The sequence below is a fragment of the Daucus carota genome, chromosome 2, assembly GCF_001625215.2.
Source record: "Daucus carota subsp. sativus chromosome 2, DH1 v3.0, whole genome shotgun sequence".
Taxonomy (NCBI): domain Eukaryota; kingdom Viridiplantae; phylum Streptophyta; class Magnoliopsida; order Apiales; family Apiaceae; genus Daucus; species Daucus carota.
This window is the reverse complement of record NC_030382.2, coordinates 42,256,620-42,284,255: the sequence shown is the minus strand read 5'-3', so window position 1 is coordinate 42,284,255 and position 27,636 is coordinate 42,256,620. Positions and strand designations below refer to the sequence as shown.

Below are 27,636 nucleotides of genomic sequence, written 5' to 3'. Positions count from 1 at the left end.
ACAATTCACTTGTGACCTGTGAGTTTCCATTCAATTACTGTAGTATATCCTCGATTAGTCCCAATGAACAGAGAAAGGTAAAGAAAAGAAGAAAAACTAGGCAAAATGGTGTGTTGTTTTATATTTTAAATAATAGTGAAGAAAAATATGTCATTTTCAAAAAATGTTAAAAAAATGACCCCCATATGGATATAGTATTCTGGGGGTATCAGGGTGAACATGATATGTAGTGTAGTTAAATCTGTATGCATGAGATTTTTACACATTCCATTACTTGGTGCAATGATGATACAGGGCTGAAAAGGGACTCGGGTAGGGCAGGAGAGCACACTGACATGCATCACACATGAGTCATGACCCCCATACGGCCTCACTTTGCAAAAGATTCAATGACTCCACAGCAATAATGTTGTCTACCAGTTTTCATAATTACACAAGTATATTACTTCTATGGTATCTGCAAAGGTGCCAAAGATTCTTGTTTGTCACATGTAGAAGACACCCTCCAAGGAATGAATGGATATAATCAGATGATTCATATTGGTGCCCACCAGCTTATATAACAATAATTTTGGTTGTTGAATCATACCCAGTACAACTAGACATATGCATCTTTATTTGATGCACAAGAATATGACTGTGCTTTGCTTCTGCTATACCTTAAGGGGGTCCATTTGATCCGTCGATTGGTGGACGTTTTCATTTGGCCTGCTAGAATTAGATGAAGAGGTATGTGATCCTGCATTAGTTTCTAAATTTTGCAAGAAATCCATCACCAGAGGATCAGTCCATGGAGCTCCACGAGGAGCTTCATCGCCTGCAACCCACCCTAAATGTCCACCTTTTGGTGTAACTATCAATAAACAGTTTGGGTTTCCCTGAAGCAACATTCAATTATTCATCAAGGCAGGCACTAGGGGAATGACATGGCAATGTTGTAACGTATTCAATGTAAACAATTATCCAAGTTCTAGCAGAATAATATATGCAATATATACATTAAGTGATATTTATTAGATATTTGAACTCAATAGCTGGCACAGGCTGCACAAATGTTGTCAAATTATTCAACAAACGAGCTGAGATTATATGAAACATAAACTTGCAAAGCAAAGATCAGTGAGACGAAAGAAAATTGTAAGGTGGAGAAAAGCAATTTTTAGCACGAAGTTTACAGAAGGCATGATCAACTTCACAGATTTTATAGATGGAAAGATTAAACTTCTTTTTCTCATTTCTTTAGGTGACAGGCTGCAGTAGTACAAAAGGCAAGTAAATCTTCGCAGTGCTGACACTTAAATGAAACAAGGAAAGCTATATGAACATAATACCATTTTAACAACAATATATCATAAAAATTTCAGTTCTAATTCACAAACTGTCTGAAACCTAACAATAAGACCAAATAGGCTGTAGGTGATAGCTAGAGATGAAAAGAGTAGTATTGGTAAATAATAAACTTGCTGCTCTGACAAAGTTGTTGAAGATGAAGTGATGAACCATTTTTACAAGACAGGGACTCATACCTTAATGTCTTCGTAAGGAATTCCTCTAGATGGAGCAATTGGATCATTTTCAGCCTGTAAAGTCACTAGAAAATTTAGACATACTATGACAAAGGTCTCCTCCAGAAGAATAATCCACTACTAGCACCCAAATATGAGAGCAGAGCTGAAGCCACAATAAACACAATGCTATTTCCATTTGAAGAAGAAGAATATACAAATGGCAAGACTTAGCCTTGTAAATGTCATCAAGAATTATTAATAGTCATTATAAATTCAATCGGTAATTTGAAGGGTGTCAAATTGATACGTAAATATCCTATGTGCTTTGTAATAACACTGTTAGAGTTGAATTCTGAACTCAAAGGTACACCATAAGAAGCTAAAAAAAAGGTGGGGTGATTGCATAGACTAGATCATGAGAGAGAGAGAAAGAGATCCAGATGGAGCTGATATCAGAATTTGGTGTACATTTCTCCTACAGAAGAATACATCTCCCCTAAAAAATTAAATCGATTTAGTTGATTTTGATGAGTTTCAAGGAATTTGACTTCATGGCATAAATGCATTATCTAGGATGTACCTGTATGCAAAGTAATGGTATGCGAACATTTTTTATAACTTTAGAACTGCTCGAGTATGAATAGTAGTCATCCACTGACTTGAAACCGAATGAAACTGCCAGGTGTCACAAAAAATCCGTTAACAAGGTGAACAATGGAAATTATGGAATATAGTGCAGCCATGTTGATATCTATATGACTTTACCTCGAGTGATTCCATCATCAAATTCTCTGACAGTCTTCGCACTGGCAGCTAGAGGGATATTATATTCACCTCCCATGTCTTCAAACAGAGGAGCATGTCTGGAAAAATCAAAGATACTTGCAATGTAGATTACATACGAAGATCTAAACAAATATTCAGACATGAGGACCAAAAATCGTCACAAAGTATTACTTCTTAAAAATCTTGCGGAGAGAACTTGCAAGAGCTTTGTCATAGACATTGTTAAAGCCCTTATGGAAATCTTCATCTGCGATGACCAAATCGAAAGGATTACACAAGGACACAGCACCAGAAAGAAGGCAAGTGTCAGATTCCTGCAATCACACTCCATATTACAAAGCAGTGACGAGTGATAACATTCACGCATTTTGATGTTCGATAATTACAGCAGAAAAATGTTTGCCATTTTGAGAATGTGGCTATTAAAACTACTAAGTTACCCCTTCTTTCTTCCAGTATTAGGTAGAACTTCAAATCTAAAATATGTTATTTAAAAAATCGATCATGATCAAATTACAAGCAATTTGATGCTAGCTTCAGGATGTTGGTTATCTCTTGTTACTCCTTAAATAATATCACATGTCGAGAATCCAAAGTTGAAAGGTCGAAAATGTTCATGTTTTTATTTTTATTTTTAATTAGGTCCGAGGTGAGATTGGACATACATGAAATGATAAAGAAGCATGAAGCATTTAGCTGAGCCTCAGGGCACCAATGACACAACTTTCAGTTCTGTCCATACATCATAGATTCATAATTCATAAGAGTTGCTAGGGAACAGTGTGATGGGACATAATTGAAATAATAAAGAAGCATGCAGTATCCAGCTGCTGTATCAGGGCAACAATTAAAATAAAATAAAATAAATAAAATAAAATTCAGTTCTGGTGCATTTTTCAAGAAAGAGTTACTATGGTCAAAGATATAAGTAATGGTTGCCACTTCATAACCATGAAAATCACCAGTTTCTACTTTCCAACTTTGCTCAAACAGGGCCTATGTTTAAAGATGTGAATATGTTTTTAATAAATATTAGAGTAAAAGATAATAAAGAAATTATGAATATAGTAGATTTCTACCATGGAAGGCCAATAGGACCACAAGGAGCCAATATTGATCCAATAGAAAGTATATAGCTTTTACATTCGATAGCAGGCAACAACTACAGGTATGCCACTGAAGACTTTAGAGAAGATAAACAAATGATTTCCTTTATGAACATAGAGCATTGATTAATTAAATGTTCTAAAATATCTAATGATAATATTCCTATTGAGATTAGCCCAATAAAATGTTTCAGTATATCAGACGAGTAATAATAATAAGGCTAATACTTGTTCCAGACACTAAACAAGAACATAATGTACTACGCTCAATAGAAATGGGAGTACTTATGTTCTTTGTTGACTTCTAAAATAGTCTTCTTTCAATCTGATCATTCTTTCTTCTTCTGGGCAGAATAATCGAATAAGGTAGAACTAGACACTTATGAGGCAGGTAGTTTTCGGAAATATAACATTCAGAAATAACAAAAGCATATAATGATCCAATGATCCAACCTGACCCAAGTAGTGAACAAGGATATTTGCCCCAATAGACCAACCGGCAGCATATAATTTGGCTTCAGGATACCGGCAGCCCACATGTCTGACTACTTGACGGATATCTTCTGTGTAGGAAGCTGAATAGAACTGCAATATGGGGGCAAACATGAACAACATATGACTATTTTTTTCTTGCTTTAAGTCACTGATGGTAACATACTAGAGCGAGCAATCAAAATCAGCACGCAACTTGATATTATGACTTCAGTAGTGCCACTAACGAGTTTTCAAGATAAAATTGTCTCTGTATGTAACAAAAAAGAAGAGAGTACAGTATACCTGGGATGTAGTGACAGGACTATCTCCACAACCACGGCTATTAAACACGACTACTCTCCATCCCATACTTCTTGCTCTTAACAGCATATGCCTTACATAGGAGTCCTCACTTCCCCCTGTAAGACCTGGCTGCATCATCATGCTAATTCATTGTTATGGTATGCATCCGATATAAGCTTTACTAAAAAAAATTCTTCACATTAATAAAATCAAATATATATTAACCAAATAATAAATGTTAAGCAAAAACTTTTAGTCATATATACTATATAATCTACAATACACAACTTCTGCAAGACTTGGCCCGAGGATACCCCTCTTCTCTTGCTTATACAGTAAGCCTTGTGGAGGTATAGTGGAAGGGAGTATGTAATTACGACACCTAAGTGCAAATTGTTCACATAGGGCTGTAAATGAGCCGAGCCGAGTCAATCACTGTCAGCCTCAAATTCAAGTTCGACTTAAAAATTTCGGGTTCGAGCTCGAATCTGAGTTCAACGAGCCATAAATTTCAAGTTTAAAACTCGGCTGGCGCTGGACAAAAGTTTGATATGTTCTGGCTCGACTCGAAACAAAAGCTCAAATCAACTTAACTACATATTCAAAAAAGCTCGAATGCAATTCAGCTCAATTAAATATATAATATAAGTAATATATAGTAAATGGTAATACAATAATATATAAATAATAATAAAAGCTCGATTAGCTCGCGAGCCACGAACTTAATAATTTCATGCACAATTTAGTCAAAGCCGAATTAGAATATTTTCATGAGCCAAGCTCGAGTAGCTCTGGCGTATGAAGATTGTGTTCATTCTTTAAGTTGCCCGCAGTCAAAAATTTCCGGTTTTATATGAAGAAAATTGTGAGCCACGATTTCAAAAGTACATCCACCTTAATCAACCTACTTGATCACAGAGCAAGATAGAAAGCGCATAGCTTAAGGTTTTTTCAAAGCAAAGTGCAAACTCCCGGCCTTGGCCTTAAGTATTAGTATCATTTCAAGATCATCTACTTCAAATAATTATCGAATATCCTCAAATTCAATATCAAGTTAACAACTTCATCGAATGAAATCCGATAAACACCCCCTACACCTACATTCACAGCAAAATTAAACGACCAATAACTTGCAAACGCCACATACTAAAGCAATGTCTGTACATAAAATTTTATAATTATTCGTAATTATTCGTTGATCGACTTACGAGCAGAATGAGAATGGGAGAATCAGCAGGCAACTTGGACACGTCACCAGCGACCCAATCAAGAGCAAGGGACCCACCATCCTGGCTCCTCAGACACTGTCTCTTAAACCTCACCTCGGGAAGCGTGCGAAACCACGCAGCAAATATAGTTTCCACGTGGCAGTTCCAACCAATCAGAGGATAGGGATTATAAGGCCGTTTTAGAGTGTGGAGTTGTGGGACCAGCAAGTCTCCGATAACTTCCACTGATGGGTGGTGGTACGACATTTTCGGTGGCTTGATGACGTGGACCCGATAAAGTCGGAGAGATCGGCGCCGGAAATGGTTAGTCGGAGCCGCCGCGGAGGTGAAGAGGGAGGTGGAGTGCGCGGCTAAGGCTCGAGCCATTTGGCTGTTGTAGCTTGCTTTGCTTTAACTTATTCGAATAGAGTTATTTTATTATTTTAATATTTTCAAAGATAAATAAAGTTGGCCATAAATAAATAAAGTTAGCAACATCTAAATTTAATAATTTTTATATAATTATCTCCACCGAATTTTTCAAAAAACAATTATAATTAATTAAATATCATCAAAATTTCAATAATAATTTATAATTTTGATTAAATATCTTATAATGGGTTAGTTAAATACTACTGCATTGGGGGAGAACGCGACACAGACTTTAATGCTCCTGTAAAGTGTAGTTGTGTAATTTATTTTTAATTTTTTTTTCTGATTTAAAGTTTGGATATTATATTTTTATTCAGAAAAAAAAATCTTAAAAATAAGTTACGGGACTATATTTTATAAGAACATTGAAATGCGTGTCGAGCAGTTGAAAGAATCGTATACAATTAAATGGGACAGAGTAACATTTATAAATAAATAAATAAATAAAAATCTTAAATATTTGAAATTAAACAAAATCTCTATAAAAAAAATGGCCAATTTTTTTTTTTCCCACGCCAAAAATATTTTTTTAGTTACAATATTATACTTACAATCATAAAGTTTACTCTGAATAAGCAACAGATCTTCATGAGCATTACACAATAAACTTCAAGCTTTGATTCATTCCAACTCTTCTGCTATCAAAACATGTCCGACCAAGGATCCGAACCACAACCCACTTCCACCCAACTTCAACCCGAAACTGACCCAGATCCCAATTTGGACCAACCCAGTAATCCACAAATCGGATCCCAAGAACCCGAATCACAACCCCAAACTTCGCCGGAAAATGAAATTGAGCCGGAAGCACAACCCACTTACGCTCCGATCCAGACCCAGGAAAGCCTGCAACTAGAACAGGAACCGGAATCGAAACCGGAACAGGCTAGTGCTGGTGATGAAGCCAATGCAGGTGATCAGGCAACCGGTGAGGCGATACCGGTGGAGGAGAAGAAAGGGGAAGTGAATAGGACATTGACAATGAGGGAGCTGTTGGATGAGTTGAAGACTGAGGAGCAGAGCGAAGATCCTGCTGCCGCCACTCCTCGCAGGTGGTTTTCTTGAACTTTGCTGTTTGATTGTTAGTGTTGTTTCTGTTTTAATGTTGCGGGTGGGAATTGTGGTTTTTGTGTGATTTGTTTGGGATGTGTTTGTTGTAGTTATAGAGAAATGTGGGGGACTTGAATGTTATGATTTTGAGTAGGATGATCCAAGATTTCACAAGTTGGAAAGACGGGTAGGAATTGCTAGGTTAGATATGCATTTTGATATGAGTAGAATGTGAAAGCAGGAATCTTGATAGAAAAGGTTAGATATGTATATTCTGAGGATGTGTATCCCGATTCCCGTATGGTGGGAAGGGATTGTAATTTGGGAAAAATATTTTGAAAATGCAGTAAAAAAGGATAAGGCCTTCAATAAAGAATGTGCTAGTAATTATGTCCACTGATTGAGTCATAGGCTCATAGCCATGCTGTTGAATGCTAACTAAAAGCTCGAGGTTTGGTAATTTGAAGGAAAATAATAATTCCTAGGTATGAATAAATCTGGCATATTGAACATTTGAAGTTTCAGTTAAATGTGTAGGGTAATGGTTTGATTTATTTGTCATGTTATACTCCAAGTGAGTTTATCCATTCCATGCCCATATTTGTTTTTTGTTATTCCAGTCAAGAAAGCACAACCCACCAACAGAATAGTACTGCTATGGATTTGATCAATGGCGTGATGAGTGCAGATGAGGAAGGGAGGTCCCGGCAACGAATTCTTACGTTTGCCGCACAAAGGTAGACCTGCAGTGCTTAGTTTGGAATTATGATAGCATAATATAGGGTAATGGAATTGTCACTTATTATCTCACGCTATGTTGTAGTAAATATAGTGTAATGGAAATTGGATCTAAGTGACCTTATGGATACCATGCTTAATAGTGGTTGTCATTGTATGAAGTATAAATCATATAGTGAAACATTGCTGCTTCTTTTTTTCCCCAAAGACAAATTGATGTTAGTTAGATTGATTACATACTCTGGGCTGAGCTGAAGATATTTAAATTATTTGCAGCGAAACGCTCTACATATTATACATTAATATTATGCACTTTGATGTTATTTGCAGATATGCCAGTGCAGTAGAGAGAAATCCAGAAGATTATGATGCTCTTTACAATTGGGCTCTGGTTCTTCAGGTCTTTCTTCTGTGAATTTAACCTCCATTTGCTGTAATTAACAAGATGTCCAGTTTACATGGTTTCAACTTAATCTCCACAATTTTATTATTCCTTGCAGGAAAGTGCAGATAATGTTAGTCCAGATTCCAGTTCTCCCTCTAAAGATGCTTTACTTGAAGAGGCATGCAAAAAGTATGCTGATGCAACACGTCTTTGCCCTACACTGCATGATGTATGTACCAAGTCTCATGTCGCCAATTCCACTATATTAACTACACTGTCTTATCTTCAATACGTGTCATCATGATTTGGGGTGAGGGGGAATGTTTTGTAATTTAGCCGTTGCATAATGGTGTGTTGTCCAACTAGACTGTCAAGAAGACATGTTCTAGTGTTTTAGTAAAATTTTGATTGCTGTACTACTGGATGGACAATGAAACTTGCACATTTGAGTTTGTCCATACTTGACAGAGAGAGAATGGAATTAAAAAATTTCATTCCTATTAAGTTAAATTTTATCCGACTCGAGCAATTTAACGATTAGCATTTACCAAAATGTGCACTTATCCTTTATTGTGGCTCTCTCCTAAATCACAAAATCTGATTCTTGTCTTCGAATAGGCATATTATAATTGGGCCATTGCTATTTCTGATCGAGCAAAAATGCGTGGTCGTACAAAGGAAGCTGAAGAACTATGGAAACAGGTACAACCTCTTGATGCTCTCATGTTATATTTTCACACTTTGTGTTCTTTAAAGTGAGAGGCACACTAAGGCGTAAAGATACCTCTCACTTCGTGCTTCATTGAAGAGAGGAGCAAGGGTTATGAAAAAATTAAATTCTATCTTCAAATATAAATGTAAACTTGATGTGTACCAAATGAAGCAAATTTTTAGTTATTTATGAACCAAATACAACTGAAATGAGAAAAAAGATTATGAACTTGATTGGACGAATAAATTAGAAAACTAATAACTATAACTAAAATCGTAATTCTAATAACAAAAATAGTTCTCTGAAACAAAGAAGATAAATTGCATGAAATATACAAGGCGAACTATCATGATAATGATATTCTGCTAAGGTTTTTAAGTGAAATTTTAGTATTTAAGATATGTTGCCCTTTTAAATTTGTATATTTCTAATAGAAGGATTATCAGCAACATTTGTTTAGGGTTACTGTTACAACAAGGCGATTAAAACCATGAAGTAGGTTGGAAGTTTTTTTGACATCATATATTCTCAGAAGTTCTCAAATCTAATAAAGCACACATAGAAAAGAAGACACCCATTGTAAAGAAGCAGGCCTTGTAAGAAAAGGAAAAGCGAACGAGGAAGAAGCAGAAATGTAATTGCATTGGTTGGAGTAGAAAATTGGAATTTATATGTATATAATAGGTCTAATTAGGTTTCACTTCAAAGAGAGATGGGCACCTCGCTTCTTGGCCATACGAGGTGAGGTTAGTGTGCCTTTAAAAACACCGTTTGGATACAAATTGCTTTAATTCGCACTGCCTTACCTTCACTGAAATTACTTGTTTCTTACAAGATTTGTAAGACATGCATTTTGCCTCTTGTATGTGTATATACAGCTTTTGGAAAATGTTTCATTTTTGTTGTTTCTTTATGTTCCATCTTGCAATACTCTTTTTCTGTGAAAGTTGACAGATTTGCTTTAATGACTATTAATATTGGTGATTATATTCTATGCTGTTTGCAGGCAGCAAAAAACTACGAGCAAGCGGTTAAACTAAATTGGAACAGTCCACAGGTAACATTTGACAAAAGTTTGAGTTAATCATCTTTTTGTTATATATCTTCTCTATCTTTTTTTCTTTTTAAGAACAAATAACAAATGATGGACCTCGACACCCAATCATTTTTCACCCTAAACATACTATTTTTAATAGTTAGCATGGCTATTTCTCTTCTATTAGTTCTATGTGGTTCGAGACTTTGATTCCTCGTCTCCTCCAATGCCGTTCTTCTAGTCTCTTCTCTATATAAAAGATATATTGCTGTAGTACATTATGTAAATAATACTATCATTATGTTGTAGTTCTAATATGTCAGCAATACTTATTTCAGGCACTCAACAACTGGGGACTTGCTCTACAGGTACTATAGATTTGATAATAGTCCTTTTATGATCAGTCATTTTTGGGTGTGTTTTCACATGATATACTATGTTTTTTTTAAAGAATCTTTATATTTATTTATATTATACTTATAATGTTATACATTCTTATCATCATCTGCATTTCAGGAACTGAGTGTAATTGTTCCTGCACGAGAGAAGTACACTATTGTAAAAGCTGCGATAAGCAAGGTACCAATTTTTTTGAGACTTGAGAGATTTTCTGGTTATCATAAAATTAAGTCTACATTTATGTGTGCGTGCGTGTGTGTGTGTTTTTGTGCATCTTTCTATTTAAACTTGTCTGATTCACCCTCAGTTCCATAAAAAGATGCCTGGTTGAAAAATTTTCAAAGACTGTGTTTGTTTGCAAGGACTTTTTGTATAATGAATGGAGTTTCTTTTTTTATTTCCTTGATTTTCCTAAGCTTGCATTTCATTTTATTAATGCAGTTCCGGTCAGCAATACAGTTGCAATTTGATTTTCACAGAGCAATCTACAATTTAGGGACGGTTCTGGTCAGTATGTAACTATTTCTTTGCATTTACATCAATACTACAGTATGGAAATTGTAATATTGATCTCCGTATGTCCAATTGTACATTTTGATCTGTATACTTTGGCAGTACTGTTTTGTTAAGTTACTATCAAGCCATATGGAATTCTAGACCTACACAGCTGTTGTTGTGACAAAGTTATGCACTCAACAACCATATGATTTCCTTTTTTGTTATGTGAAACAATCACAAAGTCTATGCAACAATGAAACCAGCAGTTCACTCTAGTACTCAACTGGACCAATGTATGCCACTAGCAAAAATTTCAGATCCAAATACAATTAGACCCTGTTCCTCTCCGTTCATAGTCAAACTTAGATCTTTCTTTTCCTATTGGAATGTAAATAGATAATTTTTTGATATTTAGTTGGTGTTCTGCATAAGGTATAAGACATTCTTTGTACATGTGATCTCTTTTTTATCAGATTGAATAATGCTCATGCATAGTATACATAATGCTTGTAATACATGTCAAGCACAAAAGAGCACTGGATAAATAATTCTGAAATATTTGATGCATAATGTTTAATTTTTCCCGTCAATGTAGTATGGTTTAGCAGAGGACACGTCAAGAAGTGGACTACCCGTCAACGGAGATGACGTATCCTCGAATGAGCTATACAGTCAGTCTGCTATCTACATTGCAGCAGCTCATGCATTGAAACCAAATTACTCAGTAAGTACCTCATTTTTTTTTGTTAATGGTGTTCATATATTCTTGCAATGCAACTATCATTACTTGGTTAATCAGCTTTTAGAAACGTCTCTGAGAGTCATTATTTGGAAAAAAAATTGTGGTGTATGCTGACATGCGTAATTATGTCAAAAAAATTCTTACAGGTCTATACCAGTGCTTTGAAGTTGGTGCGGTCTATGGTTAGTTATTCTACAATCAATTTCGCACCTAGATTTTCTGCCAGATTCCAAGCTCGATTGTATTAGCATTTTTCCCTTTATAAAAGCTTACGGTCATTTGTGACATTCTCTTCATATCAATGATGTTCTTGTTTAACCTATTCACATAACTGCTGTCATATCGTCTAACTTTGTTACATATCTGCTGCTCAAAACTGACTAAGGCTCCAGGTCGCACATGTGAAATATCTAGTATCTGCCCTTATTATTCTGTGCAACATATCTTTACTGACTTTTCCTTGTACATGGTGTAAAAAAGTTGTATTTCCTTTACCTTAAAATCTCTCTAACAGAAACTGTACATTATGCAGCTACCTTTACCTTACCTAAAGGTTGGATACCTTACAGCTCCACCTGCAGGGGTACTAGTTGCACCTCATGGTGATTGGAAACGATCACAGTTTGTACTGAACCATGAAGGACTTCGTCAGGTTAAATATCAGATTATAACTTTTTTACGTAAAATTGAAAAATCTTTATGTACTATATGTCTATATCCACAATCTTGTAAGTCTTTATTTGCTATTTCATTCTACGACGATAGTTCTTACCTGAAAAGTTTGTCGTGTCATATAAAAATAGTGCTTTTGATATTTTTTGAATTTACCGTTTCCTAAATTCTGAATCAATATGCCTATTTATATTACTTGACAATTGACACTGACAAGATATATTAACATTACAGTAATACCAATTTCCAGAGTACGTGGTTTGCATATCTTTCCTTGTGCATATTGCTGCACGTTTAGATTAAAGAAGTGAATTAATTTAAAAAAGTTTCAAACTGCTCTTTGTATAGAATATGGATTGAACTTTACATAAGGCTATTACTAGAGTATATAAGCTATAAAGAAGGAGCAAAACGCTGCTAGGAGCTTTGATAGAATTTTTTTCTGCAAAAGCTCGAACCTTCACTATACTAAATGTCGAAATCTGCATAAGCTGTTTTCTCTGCCCTTCGAGATTTTGAACAACTTGGATGCATTACCTGTTTTTATGATCTGTGCTTTTGTTCATCTTGTGCAGATCAACAATGCAAAGGACAGGCAAATGCCAAGAAGCCTTTCCAAATCTGGGGATGCAGAAAATATTCATAAGTCGTCACTTGTTGAAATTAATGTTGCAGATATTGTGTCTGTATCACCATGTGCTGACCTGACCTTACCAGCTGGTCCTGCTCTTTGTGTTGATACAGTTCATGGATCATTTTTCTTGGTAAATTTAATTGAATACATCCACCTGCTTTGTTTCTGTCTTTGATTAGGAAGGGAAGAACCAATCAAATGAGTAGTCCTGCCATGTCAAAATTGTTTATTTCCACAGTAATGTCTTTCTTGTTAGTAGGAGCATTACCAATTAATCATGTCGTGTTTTAATCTAAAGATGTAGTCGCAGATTGTTGAATTAATGGAGGATATTCATTACACTAATAGGGTTGGTCAAGTTGACTCAGGTGGTCTCATTGCCTAAGACATCAGTAGGGATTTGGGTTTTTCTTGGAAGAGTTTCCTCTCTCTAAATTCTTTGTACAGTCTTTAAAGCTTCTCCCTGTTGCTTTAAACTTTAATAGAATTCAAAGATGTAAAAGCCAAACCTTTGCCATATTTTACCAGCTTCCCCTTGTAATTATATCTCTGTTTCCTTGGGAAACAGGTGGCGTATCAGTCTGGATTAGGACTAGTTTAGTGCGATATGTGCTGCATATTATTCCTAAACTTTTTAGGTTATAAAAAGACTTCTCTGTATGTAACTTTCACATTTATGTGGATTACAGATGCCCTTGATAATATGAAAAACTCCGTAAAGTCTGCTATATTTTCCTGCACCAAAATACGGCTAGCTGGCCACTATTTGGACAAATATGCACATTAATTTTATTCATTAATTTATTTATTTTCGCAATTAATTTATTTATTTTCGCAATTGTGCTTTTTAGGTGATTCTTTATTATGATAAAACTAATACAGTAAACATGTGATTCTGAATACCACCACAGATTGCTGATTCATGGGATTTGTTGGACGGTTGGCTTGATGCATTTCGTTTGGTTTACACAATATTTGCAAGAGGAAAGAGTGAGGTGCTAGCAAGTATAATTGGATAATTTGTTGGTACATCCAGAGTTGTAACCGCAACAATAATGATTTTTGTAGACATCGCTTTTCATTATGGAGACCAAGAGTATGGCTTCTCAGACAATACTTGTATATGTTATTAAATCTCAATTACTTCGACCTGCATTTTGGTTTATCAAGTTGTGAATGTTTGTCATAATGTATCATGCAATTTCGTCATAGTTAAAATAATATTTTAGTAGAAGGAATTCCCCAGAATTTCATCTTTTGATTATGAGTTGTATAGTCATATCATGTTCTGCAACTCTACATTCTATATCTTTGCAAGAAGCAAAATTTAGCAAATAGGAGTGGTTTGTGCTCTAGAAGTGCTTGAACAACTATATTATTTGAAATAAATATCTGGAAGGTGAACAAATTTTAAATCCTTTTACATAAATTTCGACTTTAAAAGACACCTCTACTCAAATATTCAAACAACTACAGTTTGTGCTGCTCAATAACATAGCTCTGCAAAATATGCACACACCAAACAGATATCCACAACTAAATATATTACTGTCTATTAAAAGTATTGATTTCAAAGAAATTCATGTAATATTATTGATTAAAGGCATTGTCATCCACTTTCCACCAGAAAGCTGAAATTGATAGATTCATAATATATTGAGCCGGTTAAATGTAAATTTTTTGTTTTTTTGGGTAATTGAGCTTTGCTAAATGCCAGTTTCTAGCAACACTTCCTTAATTTATTAAGAGTATCATGTATGATCAAAACTATGTTAATCACTACTAAAATAGGAGTGGACTATGCTGTAAAGTGACTTGAACAACTATTTATTATGGCACTTCTGTTGAACTAATTATCTGGAGCTTGAACAAATTCTGAAACCTTTTACATAGGAGTCGACTTGATGGACACCTTATCTACTAAAGTATGCAAACTACTATAGTTTGTGGTGTATTTAAGAAGCTAGGAATGTCATGCAGATAGGAGGCTTTATCTTTGCCAAGGCAAGAATGGAGGATGGTAGGATCCAGAGTCCCTCTCCACATATTAGCCCTGAAGCGACGGCTGGAACCATCAGCTCCGCCTTTCTTGGTTTAAGCTTTTCCCAAGTAAACACAATCGCGGTTCCTATGCACATACTTATTGCAAAATAGCTGCCCACCAGGAAAGGAACTCCCATGGCCATTGGCAGTGGCATCCATTTTCCTATCTTCTTTGGCAACATGTCTTTAACCAAGTTAATGCATATAGCGAATGAGAAGAACCCATAGCAGAGCTGCAAGCAATGGTCAGGTAGAGCTGAAAAGCCTTCTACCCCGAGAATTGCCATGCTTCTATATATGACAGCATAAGGAGCCTTGAATTCTCCAGTAGGATTCCCCACGTCGAATGCTTTGTAGTAAAGCATGAAGCTTAGCGGAGCCACCACACAGCCTATTGCTGTGCCAATGCTCTGGCTCAGTAACATAGCGCGAGGAGATGTTAATGTGAGATGGCCTGTTTTCAAATCTTGCATTAGAATGCAAGCAACAGAAACCACAGACTTGATTAGACCACATCCCGCTAACCCTGCAACAACTCCATGCTCTTTTCCTACCAATGCTGCTAGCAGAAAAAGCGCCACTTTCCCATAATTGTAAGCCATGTTGAAATCTGTTAAACCAGCTCCATAAGCATTGCAGAAGGCTAGAGAGGGAGCAAAAATGTAGGCTACTATGACATAATACCACTTGAGTTCTGGGAATATGAAGGGAACTCCAATAACAGTTAAAATGCCAAAGACTACGTATCCCACAGCTGCTACCCAGAAGGGAATAGTCTCTCTTAGGAAGAGCTCGTTTTGCTTTAAATCATTCGGGGTTTTGTTCTGATCATCTACTTCTGCTGCAGGGTAAAAGATAAACTTGTTAGGGACCTGAATTGAAGTTTACGTTGTGTGGCCTTAAGCAGTTTCAGTGTGGGAGGTTGTTTCACCTATATGTTTGTTCTTGTTCTTCATTCTGCCATGCATACTTGCGCAGGTAATAAACAAAATTTTAGTGAACATGTAGAGGCCGTCACCCAGAATAAGGGCTATCGCGATAAATGCCTGTAATTAGAACTTCAAAATATTCAATAGGTGTATGCAAACAAATTTTCTTTCATAAGAAGTTCCTGGAGTTTAAATTGGGCAATTATATGGAGATAACCTTGTAACCATTCAGCCCCCTCATACTGCTTTCAGGTAAATCTGCAGGATACCAATTTCCTTTATGTTTTTCGATGAGTGGCCACATTATACCCCATGAGATCACAGCTCCAAAAAGCAGGGACAAGTTCACTATATGAGGACAGATCATTCCTGTTCCCACATAAGTCAAGCTGAAATCGAAGTAGAATCTACACAACAAGAAAATCTAATTATGTTATTTATTACTCCAGAAACCGCGACAAATGCAGAAAAGATTACACATACGTGTTCTTGTAGGCTTCCAATCCAAAAGTAGGAAAGTGTGCAAAGCCACACTCTTCTTTCCCGGTGAAGAACCACTGGAAAAAACCCCATACGAAACTAACTGAAAAGTAACGCAAAAATCCAGCTACTTGTTTCCTGCAATTAACATTCATCAGGAAACACTACTACAAGCTAGGCCTGGTAAAATTTTATCCGTAGTAATGGCCAAAAATAAATATTTACTTGGCTGATTCGTCGCCCATGGTATGAAATCCATTGATAAGAACAGCAGTAGCCATTCCACTTGGAAATGTCAGCTTGTAATCCACAATCAAGATCTGCATATGTATAAACATAAATACAAAAGTCCTAATAGTATATATGAAGTTTCTGCTATTCTACAAAGAACTCGAAAAATAGTACCTTTCGTAGAGGAATCAAAGCAAAAAGACCAACAAAACAAGCTAAGAAAAGATAGGCTGTCATCCAACCAATCTCTGGTTCCTTATATCTCCCAGCAGAAACCCCTTGAGTAGCACCTCCTGTTAGCTCATATGTCTTTTTGTTCAATCCTAAAAGGTATGATCCAAATCCACCTAAAAGCAAGAAACATCTGAGAATCAAAAATTAATCAACAATAAGCAATCCAAAAAAATAGCCTCAGTTCCAACCTCCAACAGCTATACTATAGCATGCAACTGAACATGTCTGAATCATAGTATTCTCCTGTCTGGTAAACGGAGTTGTCGTGATTCCAAACTTATGCAACATCTTAGTCCAAGAACGCATGAACACGAAAGCCAGAAGCGCAGCAGAGACATTCAAATTCGGAGTAATCCCAGTTGTCAAATTAAGCTTCATGGCAATAATACTGTACAAACTCCCTATAATGATACTTGATACCACCCCTCTTATTGTAATCTGTTGTGTCCATGGCTGCAGTCTTTTTTTCTCCTCCACAATTTCTTCCGTTTCGAAAACTCCGTCTTGCAGCTGCTTACTCTCTCTCTCAATCTCTTCTCTCTCGGCCATTTCTCGCCCGGATTCTGATGGTATTATCTGCATCATTAGGTAATGCACATCACCATATGAAAAAACAATACAACACAAGTGTGCAAATGTTATAAACAAGGCTTACCTAGGAATTTGTAGTGCTCCTTTTGTAAATGCAATGTCAGATTCTTTCTTCAAATAGACTATTCCATCTAACAGAACTTGATCCCCTGTAGCTGACCAATAAGTGTAGCTTCATATGAGTTATGTCTATATGATTAGTGTAATATATAGGACTTACTGTCACCGCATATGACATGATTATAAAAGTCATCATTTATTTTTTCCTCATGGATAGTACTTTTTTTAATAATCAATGAGCAGAGCTGGATATTCAAATTTGGTCCCACTTTTTTCTTAAATGAAATTAATATTCGATAATTTATATGTATATCAGATCTCATTATTATTAATACAATTTTTTAATGCACAAACTGACAATCACCTGAAATTTTATTCATTGTAATAATAATGACCTCGTATAAAAATCTATACTAATAAAATCTTCTACCTAATTAAAAGGTTGTTATTTGACAAAAATCCTTGATAGTATAGATTTTCATAATGAAACCAATTGAAAATTATTTTATTTTTTTGCAAGGAAACCAATTGAAAATTATTAACTAAAATCGGAATATAGCTTTTGAAAAAAAAGTATGTGGTGTTCATAACATTATGAAAATCTTCTACCTAATTTAAAGGACGTTATTAGACAAAAATCCTTGATATAGATTTCCACAAGAAAATCAATTGAAAATTATCAACTAAAATCGGAATATAGTTTTTGAAAAAAGTATGTGGTGTCCATAACATTATTCATAGTCGTTATACAAAAAAGTTATAGCTTACAATATTCTGAAAATTCCCGATTAATTTCCGAACTAATTCGATTTTTGAAATCCAATTTATATGTAATATGACCAATTGTGTTGAATTATCTCAAAAGCCAACATTAATTTAATAGAACATGCATTTACTTTTTTTCTAAACTTTTGAGGATTTAATAATCTGTTGGTATCAACCAAAAGAAAATCTGCTTACCTTCAAAATATTTCCATTATGTTTGCAGAAATTAGGATTAATGTATATTTGATGAAAACTTATGTCATGCATATTTTGTTATGTACTAGGTTTAAAGCTTCGCGGTAATAATTATAAACAATTATCTTGTACTTAGATCTGAAATTAAGAATCAGAGCTTATGCATCATGGCATGTCAGTGAACTTGCATAAATGATTGGCAGCCTCTCGACTTTAATTCTACGGTTCATAGATAAGTATTTAAAAAAGTAGATTTAGTGATTATTCTATCATATCAAGATGTGAATAATATTTTGTGGCTTACAAACTGTACATGAAATAGGCAGGGTCAACTTTTGTTTCCACCCAGAGGTTGAAACTGATGGATTTAGAATATATGGAGATGGTTAAATGTAAGTTTGGTGTGTTTGTTTTATTTGATTGGCTTCAGGGGTCAATGAGATTCCCCTTGCTGGGTAATGGAGCTTTGCTAGTTGCTGCTTGCTACTTGCTATAGTAACATTTCTTAATTTGTTAAGAGTAACATGTCTGATCAAAACTATGTTATTCACCGAAAGTGTAGCTACCTCAAATTAGTGGCACAGGTAAAAGAATATTTGATAGAAAGTATCTACTAAATCCGTAAACGAATAAGAACATTTCCAATGGTGTTGGCTAAAAGTGATCTAAATAGGATCATGTAAAATTTGTCGAAGCTGTAAGCCATTTTGCTTCGATGGTACTGGCACTAATATTGCTACAGACTTGTAGTGGTTGGCCAAATATAGCTAACATCAATTGGTTGGCTATATTTTTAGACAAGGGTTATGTGTGGTTGGAGTGGAGCAAATTTCACACATTATCTATAATTTTTATTTATGATATGATTTATGGTATTTTAGCTAAGGGTTTTGATGGGAGCATCTCCAAGGGACTAAAACCATTAGTTAAATTATCTATATAGCATCTAGTGGCACTATTTAGATATTATGTAAAAAGTTAAGCACTCCAACCATTACTTCTTAGGGAAAAAATATACATAACTAAATTTGGGGTTGCTACATTTGTAAAACCTCTAAAGCTATTATGTATAAATTTAGATAATATAATTATACATAACACCATTGGAGTGAATTTAGGACCTTTTAGCTATAATTTTAAATGATTATCTATATATCATATTATAGCTAATAAATATGCATAACACCTTTGGAGATGCTCTAAAAGCATCTACAACCAGGAGAAACCTTTAGGTAAAAATCTAGTTGGCTCATTATAATTAAAAACTATAGCCAATATTCACAAAAAAGAGCACTCCAATCATGGTGAGCCCTTGTCTATAATTATAGTCATCCCCCTATGGATGACTATATTTGTCGAACCACTACAGATCTGTAGTGAATTCCACGTCATTTCCCGCAATTTATTTTCCTCCTTCCCACTGATTACATATAAATTATTACCATATTAAACTAATATATTCTATTTATAACAATCTAAATATTAATAATATACTATTTTTAAATTATAGCCAACCAATATAGCCAATACCATTGAGGCATAATGTCTTACATGTTCAGCAAATTTTACAATAATGTCTTACAGGTCCAATTTAGCCAACGATTATAACCAACGCCATTGGAGATGCTCTAACTATCCTACTCATATCTTATAGCTAACTCAATCCCTTTAAATTAGCGATATTAATTGATTCATCTAAAATTTAATGTAAAATTTTAATGATATCAAAGTCACAAAGTGACATCGTATATCACGATCATGGTATTCAACTTTATAGGTCATCAGATTCAGATTTTGGAAAAATCGGAAATGTAATGATAAATGTGATAGCTATCTAGAAATGGCCAAATAAAAAAGAAGACATACCTATCCATACAATGTGTATTTGGTGTATAGAACATGTAGTTGATCAGGATGATCATCATCATAATCACATGATGTATAGGGTTAAAAATGGGGTGGGAAAAATGGGGAATCCGCCTTAACCCGTCCCGAATGGGGCAAACCCGCCCCGCTAATATGGGGAATGGGGTAATAACGGGGAATGATTTCCCGTCCCATCAAAATATGGGGCAAGTATGGTATTTGTTGAATACCCGCGGGGATTCCCTGTCCCACCCCGCATATATTAATATAAATAAATAATTATATTTAATATAATATATTTATTATATTTAATATAATATATATATTATATTTAATATTATTATTTTATAATACACAAAACTATAATTTTACAATGTATAACATGTCTCTTTGATTTCTATTATATTTAATTTTTTGCTTTTAATATATATGTCTCGTATATTTTTATTAAATTCTGAAGAAAAAATTATTAAATTTAGTGTAATATTATAACAACGGGGCGGGGCGGGGCGGGGCGGGGCTGGGCGGGGCGGGATGAAATTATATTAAATCCCCAATGGGGCGGGGATGGGGATTAAAAATAAATCCCCGCGGGGAATGGGGCGGGACTGGGACATGAAATCCGCACCCCGAACCCACCCCATTTTTAACCCTAATGCTGTAAAGACAAAATAGCTGGTTAAAACCAAGTTAAATCAAACATACTCGATATATCTGAAAACAGAATCCGGAAGGGGATGGTAAAATTTTGTAAAATACAAAAATATTGGATAGAGTTTTGATAAAACTAAGGCCATACTTGTAGGGTAAACTCCCTCTTCATCATCTTGCAGACGGTTATGGACTCCACACGCCTCACATGCCATGCTGTCTTCAGTCTTGTACGTAATAGCGATTGGCCCCGGCCCCTTGTGTCATATAATATGTATGTGTGCGTTAATGTAGTAACCACAAACAGCAGTAAGAGTTTTACCAAAACATCACTGTGATTACGCTCGACTTGAAATGACCAAAATCGTTGCAAATTTTGCGTAGTCTTTCGGGATCGTTCCATCTGCGCGAACATACTATCTTTTTACACATTTCCTTTAAATGAGATACAATGTGTACGATATTTTACCTACTTTATTTTTCAGGAATAAGTTTTGAAAAAGAAATATGAAAATATTTATAATTTTCTGAAAATAATTTTTATTTTATTACATAACATATATATGCTATCTTTTTATTATATGTTTTATAAAATTTATATAAATATAAATTTTTAATGAACAATAAGCTCTTGTTTTGAGAATGACTTCTTTGCCGATCAGCATCATAGTTGGTTCAATAATTTTCACTAACATGCTTATTGCTCAATATAAGGGCATCTCCAACCGTGATTCAAAAATTCAAATTTGGGGCAGTTTTGTCCCAAACCACTCCAACCGTGGACTAAAAAGTGATCCAAATTTGGATCATTGGATCACTACTATTCACTGATCCAAATCTTTTTAACATTAAAATATTTTTATTTTTAATATTTGATGATTTTGTTAATGTTATTAAAGATAGATTAATTAAGATTAGAATATAAATAAAACAACGATTAATCACAAATTAAAATTTCAACAATTTATCAATCGCTATAGAAAAATCAAAGACAAATATTGTTCATCTTGAACTTTGAAATGCAGTAATTGAGCATTTGTGGGAAAAATATACTAATTCTGAGAATTGGTATTTTAATGTAATATTTTTAATTTATTTTTATGTACCATTTTAACTTTTTCGAATTATTTAATAATATTTTATCTTTGTCTATTCGGTAATTATATTATTATAATTAATGATGAAATTAGTTAATTATTTTTTAAAATATTTAAAATCAAAGTATATGAATATTATAAGGATAGATGAATTTGGATCTATATTTGGATCATATGGTTGGAATAGGATTTGGATCCCACCCCAAATTTAGATCATTTGGTGATTCAAATTTGGATTTATGGTTGGAGTTGGCCTAATGATGAACCGGGAGTACTAAATCGGTGATTTTATAACCTGACACATCAAAAATAAGAGACGATCAACAACAATTATTAAACTACAGCACTTTGTTGTCAGTAAGTATCTCTACTCCGATCAAGTGGTGACCGTCCTGTATATAGATAATACATTCAAAATTTACGTGCACGACTCGAAGGGAGAATTATGTGACCTTAGTTTTAAGTCAAAACTAACCTCTTTCGTTTTGTGGTTGTGAATTATTAATTTTCGGACCGCGACAGAAACACATGTATAGAGAAGTGTAGAAAAAAAAGAGGCACGAGACAAGAAATTGCGGGTTTGCATATACGCATATTTGGAACGGTAGTGGCGAAAGAATGCAGAAGTTCCAGCTATTGTGATTGTAATTATTCAAATACAATCATTTTAATCACCGAATCAATTACTAATACTCAGTGTTTAAATTCATGACGTGAGTCCTAAGATCTAGATCTACTTCATTAATTCACCTGTGGTCCCTAATTTTAGAGATTCTACTGATCTCATTTTTAGTATCTCTGTTTTTCATTCAAAACATTTAAATTGTGTAAGAAATATAAACTATATAAAATAAGTATTAGTCTCAGTCGTTTGTTGTTTTAGTTTCTTGATTCGAAGACAACTTATTCGGAAAAATGTATTATATTCAAGCGGGGGAGGAGAGAACATATTTATTTCACCGGGAGGTATCTTGATATGTAAACGTCAGTTGATAGGCAAGCATCAAGATTTTTCTTATTCGGACCCATGCAAGTTCAAAATTTTCTTTGCACGATAAAAGGATGAGAATGATATACCGATACAGGTCTTTGTTGGTAACAAAAACCAAACTCCTTCCGACAAAATTTGATTGAAATGAATATAGAATATAGAACCTCTCTTTTGCTTTACTCCAAGCAAAAGAAAGAATACATGATTTTATTAGGACCGTGCATTTGGACTCATCAGATTCAAGAAAGAAAAATCAATTCTCGCAATAAAATTAAATCAAACTGATGTTTTTATCCAGAAATTTCTTTTATATAAATGCGGACAAACAATTTTCTATATTAAGATAAAGTTAGATGCTAGCCTGGTTGTAAAAATTGAAAGTCGGAACTAATAGACAGACATATATGATATATCAATAAGGATTTACAAGGTATTTTATAAAAAAAAGTGGATATATCATTACTCAAATCAATAATTCGTTGAATTTTTAAAAATAAATTAATAAATTAATGATAAAATTTATTAAATCATGTATTTTAAAACACCTGATATAAGTCGATTTTTCCAGTCAAAAAATTTCAATAGTATTACCACGACGATTAATGATTATATGTGTAATAATTGTTGAAGTTACATCAAATGTTTTTTCAGCTTTCAAGTTGACATAGCATAATAATTTGGGGTAGACTTTTCGAGCTAAAGTACAAGAACTAAAATGCCAAAATGGTCCCCTTTGTTTGTTCACTTAACCACTGGACTCACAAGCTTTTGGGCTCCACCACTAGCTTCATAAGATTTGCCATCAGCTTCCAAGTCCATCAACCCATTCAGAATATAGATATCTACAAATTCTAAATGATGACCTATGATGCTTAAAAATTCTAAAGCCCATTTTATCTACAGCCCATACTTGTGGGGATTGCCATAGCTACAGATAATAATTAGTCAATAATGTGGGCGCCTAACTTTTCTCGCATCACATGTCCAAGTGCAGACTAATCCTTCAATAATATGCAAGTTGGGTCATGCTTGCAAGTCATCGTCACAAAAGTTTTAAGATATTATTTCTTCTGACACAAAATATATTAGATATTCTGTGAACCTGCTTGAAATGTTCTTTCCCTGTGCGGATATTTTTTTATATTTTTTTTAATTCAATTCTAGTCATGTTTATCTTTTTTCTATAGAAATCAACGGATCTCATCACTAAACCCACTTTTCTTTTGTTTTACGCTATTTTATACCTATTTTTTAATTCTTAATTTACTTAGGAGAGGGAGTAGGTTTTGCCCGTTTACTTAGGGTAAGGAGTTAAAGTCATATATGTAAAACTACCGGTCCATCTCTCTTTTATTTTTAATCTTTTATATAAATATAATAAAATATATTTATATATATTTAAACTTTTACTTTTGAACATAAATTTAAATATTAAATTTTTATTCAGAAAAGATTAATATAATTTACAAAACTATATTTCTTAGAAGACATAAAATGCGTGTCAAACTCTTTAGTCCAATTGTACACTTCTTACCGGATAGAAGTATTATAAATTAATTTATGAAATGATGATAAATTTAAGGAATATAATTTCTTTATGGGTTTTACACTTGCTGCTCAATGCTAATGACGCAATTACTTCTTCCAACATTTTTTAATTTTGCTCTTTTGTGTTTATTTTTTGGACAAATGCAAAAGATTTCATTAACTCGAATATAATACAGTCGGGACAAACCCCCAACTGTCGATGCAACCAGGTGGTAAAACAAATAGCATTCTAAAAACAATTAGATGATTTGTTTCCTGATCGTTTAACAGATAGAATTCAATAATTCTTGAAGCTAAGAACGAAATCAAAGACATCCCAAGCGATCCAAATTGCATCAAAATCTCTGAAAACAGTAACATCGCAATTGACCATATCACATAAAAACTATTGATAGCCCAATGTTCAGAAACACCAACCGCATAAATCGAGATTGGAGAAGTGGCACCACAGCTATCTACATGCCGGATACCAGCTATAGACTTGCCGAAGGCACCCCAGCTATCTACATGCCGGATACCAGCTATAGACATGCCGAAAGTGTAAACCCGTAAATGATGAACAACCTTTGATTGTGAAAGGTGAGCTCTTGCAATAATCACCATTGTCTCAGATTCGATACAGTTTTTATAGATCACCAAAAATATCAATAAACTCGTTTTCAACTGATCCAACACGAAATCAACCCAATCATGACTAAACAAAGACATAACAAACACTCCAAAAGGAGAGACACACAAACACCCAAAAGATTGAGTTTTATTGAAAAGAAATTAACGAGAGTAAAAATAGATAATAAAGGGGTTGGGGCTTTCCACCGGAGAAAACCAGTGGAAGCCCCTCGATTTACTTGAAAAAAGACAAACCCGAGTAGGAGAAAACCAGTGGAAGCCCCTCGATTTACTTGAAAAAAGACAAACCCGAGTAGGAGAGGAAGAGCGAGCATCCGTACTTCGACCCGAAACTAAGAAAACAACGAATAAGAGAAGTGATTATGACTGTTGAATTAGAACTGGTCCATAAAGGACCATGGTGGCATGGTCCATGCAGGCTCAAATCGCAGTCCAAGTAAAATGAAGTCCACTTCCAAGATCTTTATTGCATTCTCCCATTTTTGGGTCCAGCTGAAGAAACACTGGAATAAAGTGTGCTCCTAAAATATTAATATTATCAACACTTTTGTATTTCGGAAAAAGGCAAAATTATAAAATATACTCCGGCTCATAATACAAGTCTTTTTAAAAAAAACAAATTTATTTCATAATACTTATCTACTTTTAGTTTTCAATGTAAATACATTGACATTATTCCAAAATTATCATTGAATAAAAATCTACATCATGCATTTATTAGAGGTACAATTGAGAAAATATTATCTAAATAATATTTTATTAATATGCATAATTCTTCCGAAATAGACTCGTAAGGAGTAATCACCAGTTGTTAAATTTGAAATTACTAATTAACTAAAAAGGTTGGCTAAGATTTGTATGAACCCCGATCTAAGCGCAGGTCAGCATTTTGTGTCAAGTTGAAGGCTTGAAGCTTCGAAAAACGGAAAGCCTTCGGTATTATGGAAACCCGTGGGTAGTACTACTAGACTACTTGTACCCTGTAGGTTGTCTCTACTTATTTATTTATTCAGAGCTTATTTGTCTTCAAACAATGCATCTTTTCATGTAAAAGAATAAACAAATCCAGATTGATAGGACTTTGTCTTTTATTGGACAATATTTTATGATTTTTGGTGAGATATACAGATGGTGTTTGATTTTCTATAAATTACTTTTGCAGGCAAAATATCAAATATCATTATATTTATTTTTTCAAACATTTTTATATCTTTTAGAAAATAAAATGATTTTTTTATTATGAAAGTAAATAGACTATTGTTCTGGAAATCGTTTCGTAACTCATCGAACCCATTAAATTTCTCAATTATCTGATTGATCATTAATCAATTCAATTAATTTTTATTTCGGACATTCACTAATCAAGTCAAATTCACAAAAATTATGATACAAAAATAGACACGGAATTTCGACTTCTTTGTTTGAGTATCAAATTTGCAATTCGAAAAAATAATTTGTTACAAAATAAAATTTAAAACAAAAAATGCGTAACAAACAATATATCATTCCTTCCGACAGGCCGTCTATAGGTGACAGCAAAACAAAAAACAAACACAAATATCACACGACAAATTCACTGTATTGCAAACTGTTGGCCAAACCATCCAAAACCGTGTGAAGTCCCATTGTTTTCCAACAATAAACAGCGTGCCACCACCCCCAGAATCACACGCAAAAAACTCATATATATCTCAAAATCAAAACAAAATCTCAATCAACAAATCAAAATTAAAAACCACAACAATGTGTCGAGGTTTTCAGCAATCCGAGTCGGAGAGATTCTTGAAGATGAAGGCTTTTAACCTAGCTTTCACTCTTGCTCATAAATCTTGTAGTGTCACAACATTTCCTGATTCTTTAACTCTTCATTATCTTCCACGTATTAATGGCACGCCTCTCGAGGTGAACCATGCCAGGATCAAACCGGACTCTCCGGCTTTCTTGACCCTGCACCGGGTCACGAGTCCCCCGGGTCAAGTTTGTTTTGCGAGTAGAGAGAAAGTGAAGGCCCGCCAGGGCGCGAGGTTCGAGGTGTTCTTCGGGGATGTTAGGGTTTTGAAGGGTTTTTTTAGGAAAGACTGGGATGACACGTGGAAGATGGAGTGTGGGTGCGGGCTTGAGGGGACTTCTGCGGGGAGGATTTTGCAGGAGATTGTGAAGAGAGCGGAGGTGAGTGTGGCGGCGGAAGGAGGGGTGGTGATGAATGAGACGGTGGAGATTGTGGCGAAAAGGCGGCGGAGGAGGTTGCTGAAGGGGGGAGCGTTGGAGGAGATTCCGGAGGAAACTGAGTACTGTAATGAATTTGGTGATGAGGAGTCTTGTTCGTCTTCTAGCTGTTCTTGCTGCGAGGAGGTGGAGGAATCTGAATCTGAGTCTGAATGTTGTGGAGATGAGGAAGTGGCGGCGGAGGAGACGGAGGGGGAAGGGAGCTGGGCGGTGGATGTGGGGATATGGGTGATGTGTTTAGGGGTAGGGTTACTGGTTTCCAGGGCTTCTTCTAAGAGGCTTCTCAGAAGAACAGCTGCTTTTTTATAGTGGATAACTACGTTATTATATTTGTAACTAATATCGAGATGACTGATAATCATGATATATCTCTATGTACACAACATAGTTTTGTAGTTAATTTTGATTTTTTACAA

The 27,636-nt window shown here is 34.7% G+C and overlaps 4 protein-coding genes across 5 annotated transcripts; 2 read left to right on the top strand and 2 right to left on the bottom strand.

Annotated features, from left to right (window-relative positions):
- Window positions 1-246: 246 nt before the first annotated feature.
- LOC108205921 (embryogenesis-associated protein EMB8) lies at window positions 247-5,811 on the bottom strand. Its single transcript, XM_017376047.2, has 8 exons — window positions 5,386-5,811; window positions 4,178-4,306; window positions 3,854-3,985; window positions 2,466-2,608; window positions 2,274-2,371; window positions 2,089-2,183; window positions 1,527-1,580; window positions 247-878 (listed from the first exon to the last, which is right to left on the bottom strand). Exons 1-8 carry the CDS (start codon window positions 5,770-5,772, stop codon window positions 654-656), a joined length of 1,263 nt encoding a protein of 420 aa, XP_017231536.1. The 5' UTR covers window positions 5,773-5,811; the 3' UTR covers window positions 247-653.
- A 523-nt stretch (window positions 5,812-6,334) lies between these two features.
- On the top strand, window positions 6,335-13,947 carry LOC108209931 (protein HLB1). Its single transcript, XM_017381148.2, has 14 exons — window positions 6,335-6,869; window positions 7,488-7,604; window positions 7,936-8,005; window positions 8,106-8,219; window positions 8,609-8,692; window positions 9,709-9,759; window positions 10,077-10,106; window positions 10,255-10,317; window positions 10,579-10,644; window positions 11,231-11,359; window positions 11,524-11,559; window positions 11,910-12,029; window positions 12,625-12,813; window positions 13,595-13,947. Exons 1-14 carry the CDS (start codon window positions 6,466-6,468, stop codon window positions 13,700-13,702), a joined length of 1,581 nt encoding a protein of 526 aa, XP_017236637.1. The 5' UTR covers window positions 6,335-6,465; the 3' UTR covers window positions 13,703-13,947.
- A 547-nt stretch (window positions 13,948-14,494) lies between these two features.
- LOC108210038 (metal-nicotianamine transporter YSL3) lies at window positions 14,495-17,448 on the bottom strand. 2 transcript variants are annotated; one of them, XM_017381286.2, is made up of 8 exons: window positions 17,256-17,448; window positions 16,789-17,176; window positions 16,541-16,713; window positions 16,361-16,455; window positions 16,139-16,273; window positions 15,873-16,062; window positions 15,658-15,772; window positions 14,495-15,567 (listed from the first exon to the last, which is right to left on the bottom strand). In XM_017381286.2, exons 2-8 carry the CDS (start codon window positions 17,147-17,149, stop codon window positions 14,639-14,641), a joined length of 1,998 nt encoding a protein of 665 aa, XP_017236775.2. In that variant the 5' UTR covers window positions 17,150-17,176; window positions 17,256-17,448; the 3' UTR covers window positions 14,495-14,638. The 2 variants fall into 2 exon arrangements, with proteins under 2 accessions (XP_017236775.2, XP_017236776.2); XM_017381287.2 differs by having other exon boundaries at window positions 14,495-15,564; window positions 17,256-17,391.
- A 9,218-nt stretch (window positions 17,449-26,666) lies between these two features.
- LOC108206508 (uncharacterized) lies at window positions 26,667-27,636 on the top strand. Its single transcript, XM_017376828.2, has one exon. It carries the CDS (start codon window positions 26,738-26,740, stop codon window positions 27,527-27,529), a length of 792 nt encoding a protein of 263 aa, XP_017232317.1. The 5' UTR covers window positions 26,667-26,737; the 3' UTR covers window positions 27,530-27,636.

Excerpts from the sequence above, each read along its gene's own strand:
- LOC108205921 (XM_017376047.2), bottom strand. The coding sequence starts at position 5,772 with ATGGCTCGAGCCTTAGCCGCGCACTCCACCTCCCTCTTCACCTCCGCG. Across the intron at positions 4,307-5,385 it reads CTCCCATTCTCATTCTGCTC|CCAGGTCTTACAGGGGGAAG; the intron begins GTAAGTCGATCA and ends ATGATGATGCAG. Across the intron at positions 879-1,526 it reads TTCCTTACGAAGACATTAAG|GGAAACCCAAACTGTTTATT; the intron begins GTATGAGTCCCT and ends ATGTTGCTTCAG.
- LOC108209931 (XM_017381148.2), top strand. The coding sequence starts at position 6,466 with ATGTCCGACCAAGGATCCGAACCACAACCCACTTCCACCCAACTTCAA. Across the intron at positions 7,605-7,935 it reads CTTACGTTTGCCGCACAAAG|ATATGCCAGTGCAGTAGAGA; the intron begins GTAGACCTGCAG and ends TGTTATTTGCAG. Across the intron at positions 8,693-9,708 it reads CTGAAGAACTATGGAAACAG|GCAGCAAAAAACTACGAGCA; the intron begins GTACAACCTCTT and ends TGCTGTTTGCAG.
- LOC108210038 (XM_017381286.2), bottom strand. The coding sequence starts at position 17,149 with ATGGCCGAGAGAGAAGAGATTGAGAGAGAGAGTAAGCAGCTGCAAGAC. Across the intron at positions 15,773-15,872 it reads GGGGGCTGAATGGTTACAAG|GCATTTATCGCGATAGCCCT; the intron begins GTTATCTCCATA and ends TTCTAATTACAG. Across the intron at positions 15,568-15,657 it reads GAACAAGAACAAACATATAG|CAGAAGTAGATGATCAGAAC; the intron begins GTGAAACAACCT and ends TTTACCCTGCAG.
- LOC108206508 (XM_017376828.2), top strand. The coding sequence starts at position 26,738 with ATGTGTCGAGGTTTTCAGCAATCCGAGTCGGAGAGATTCTTGAAGATG.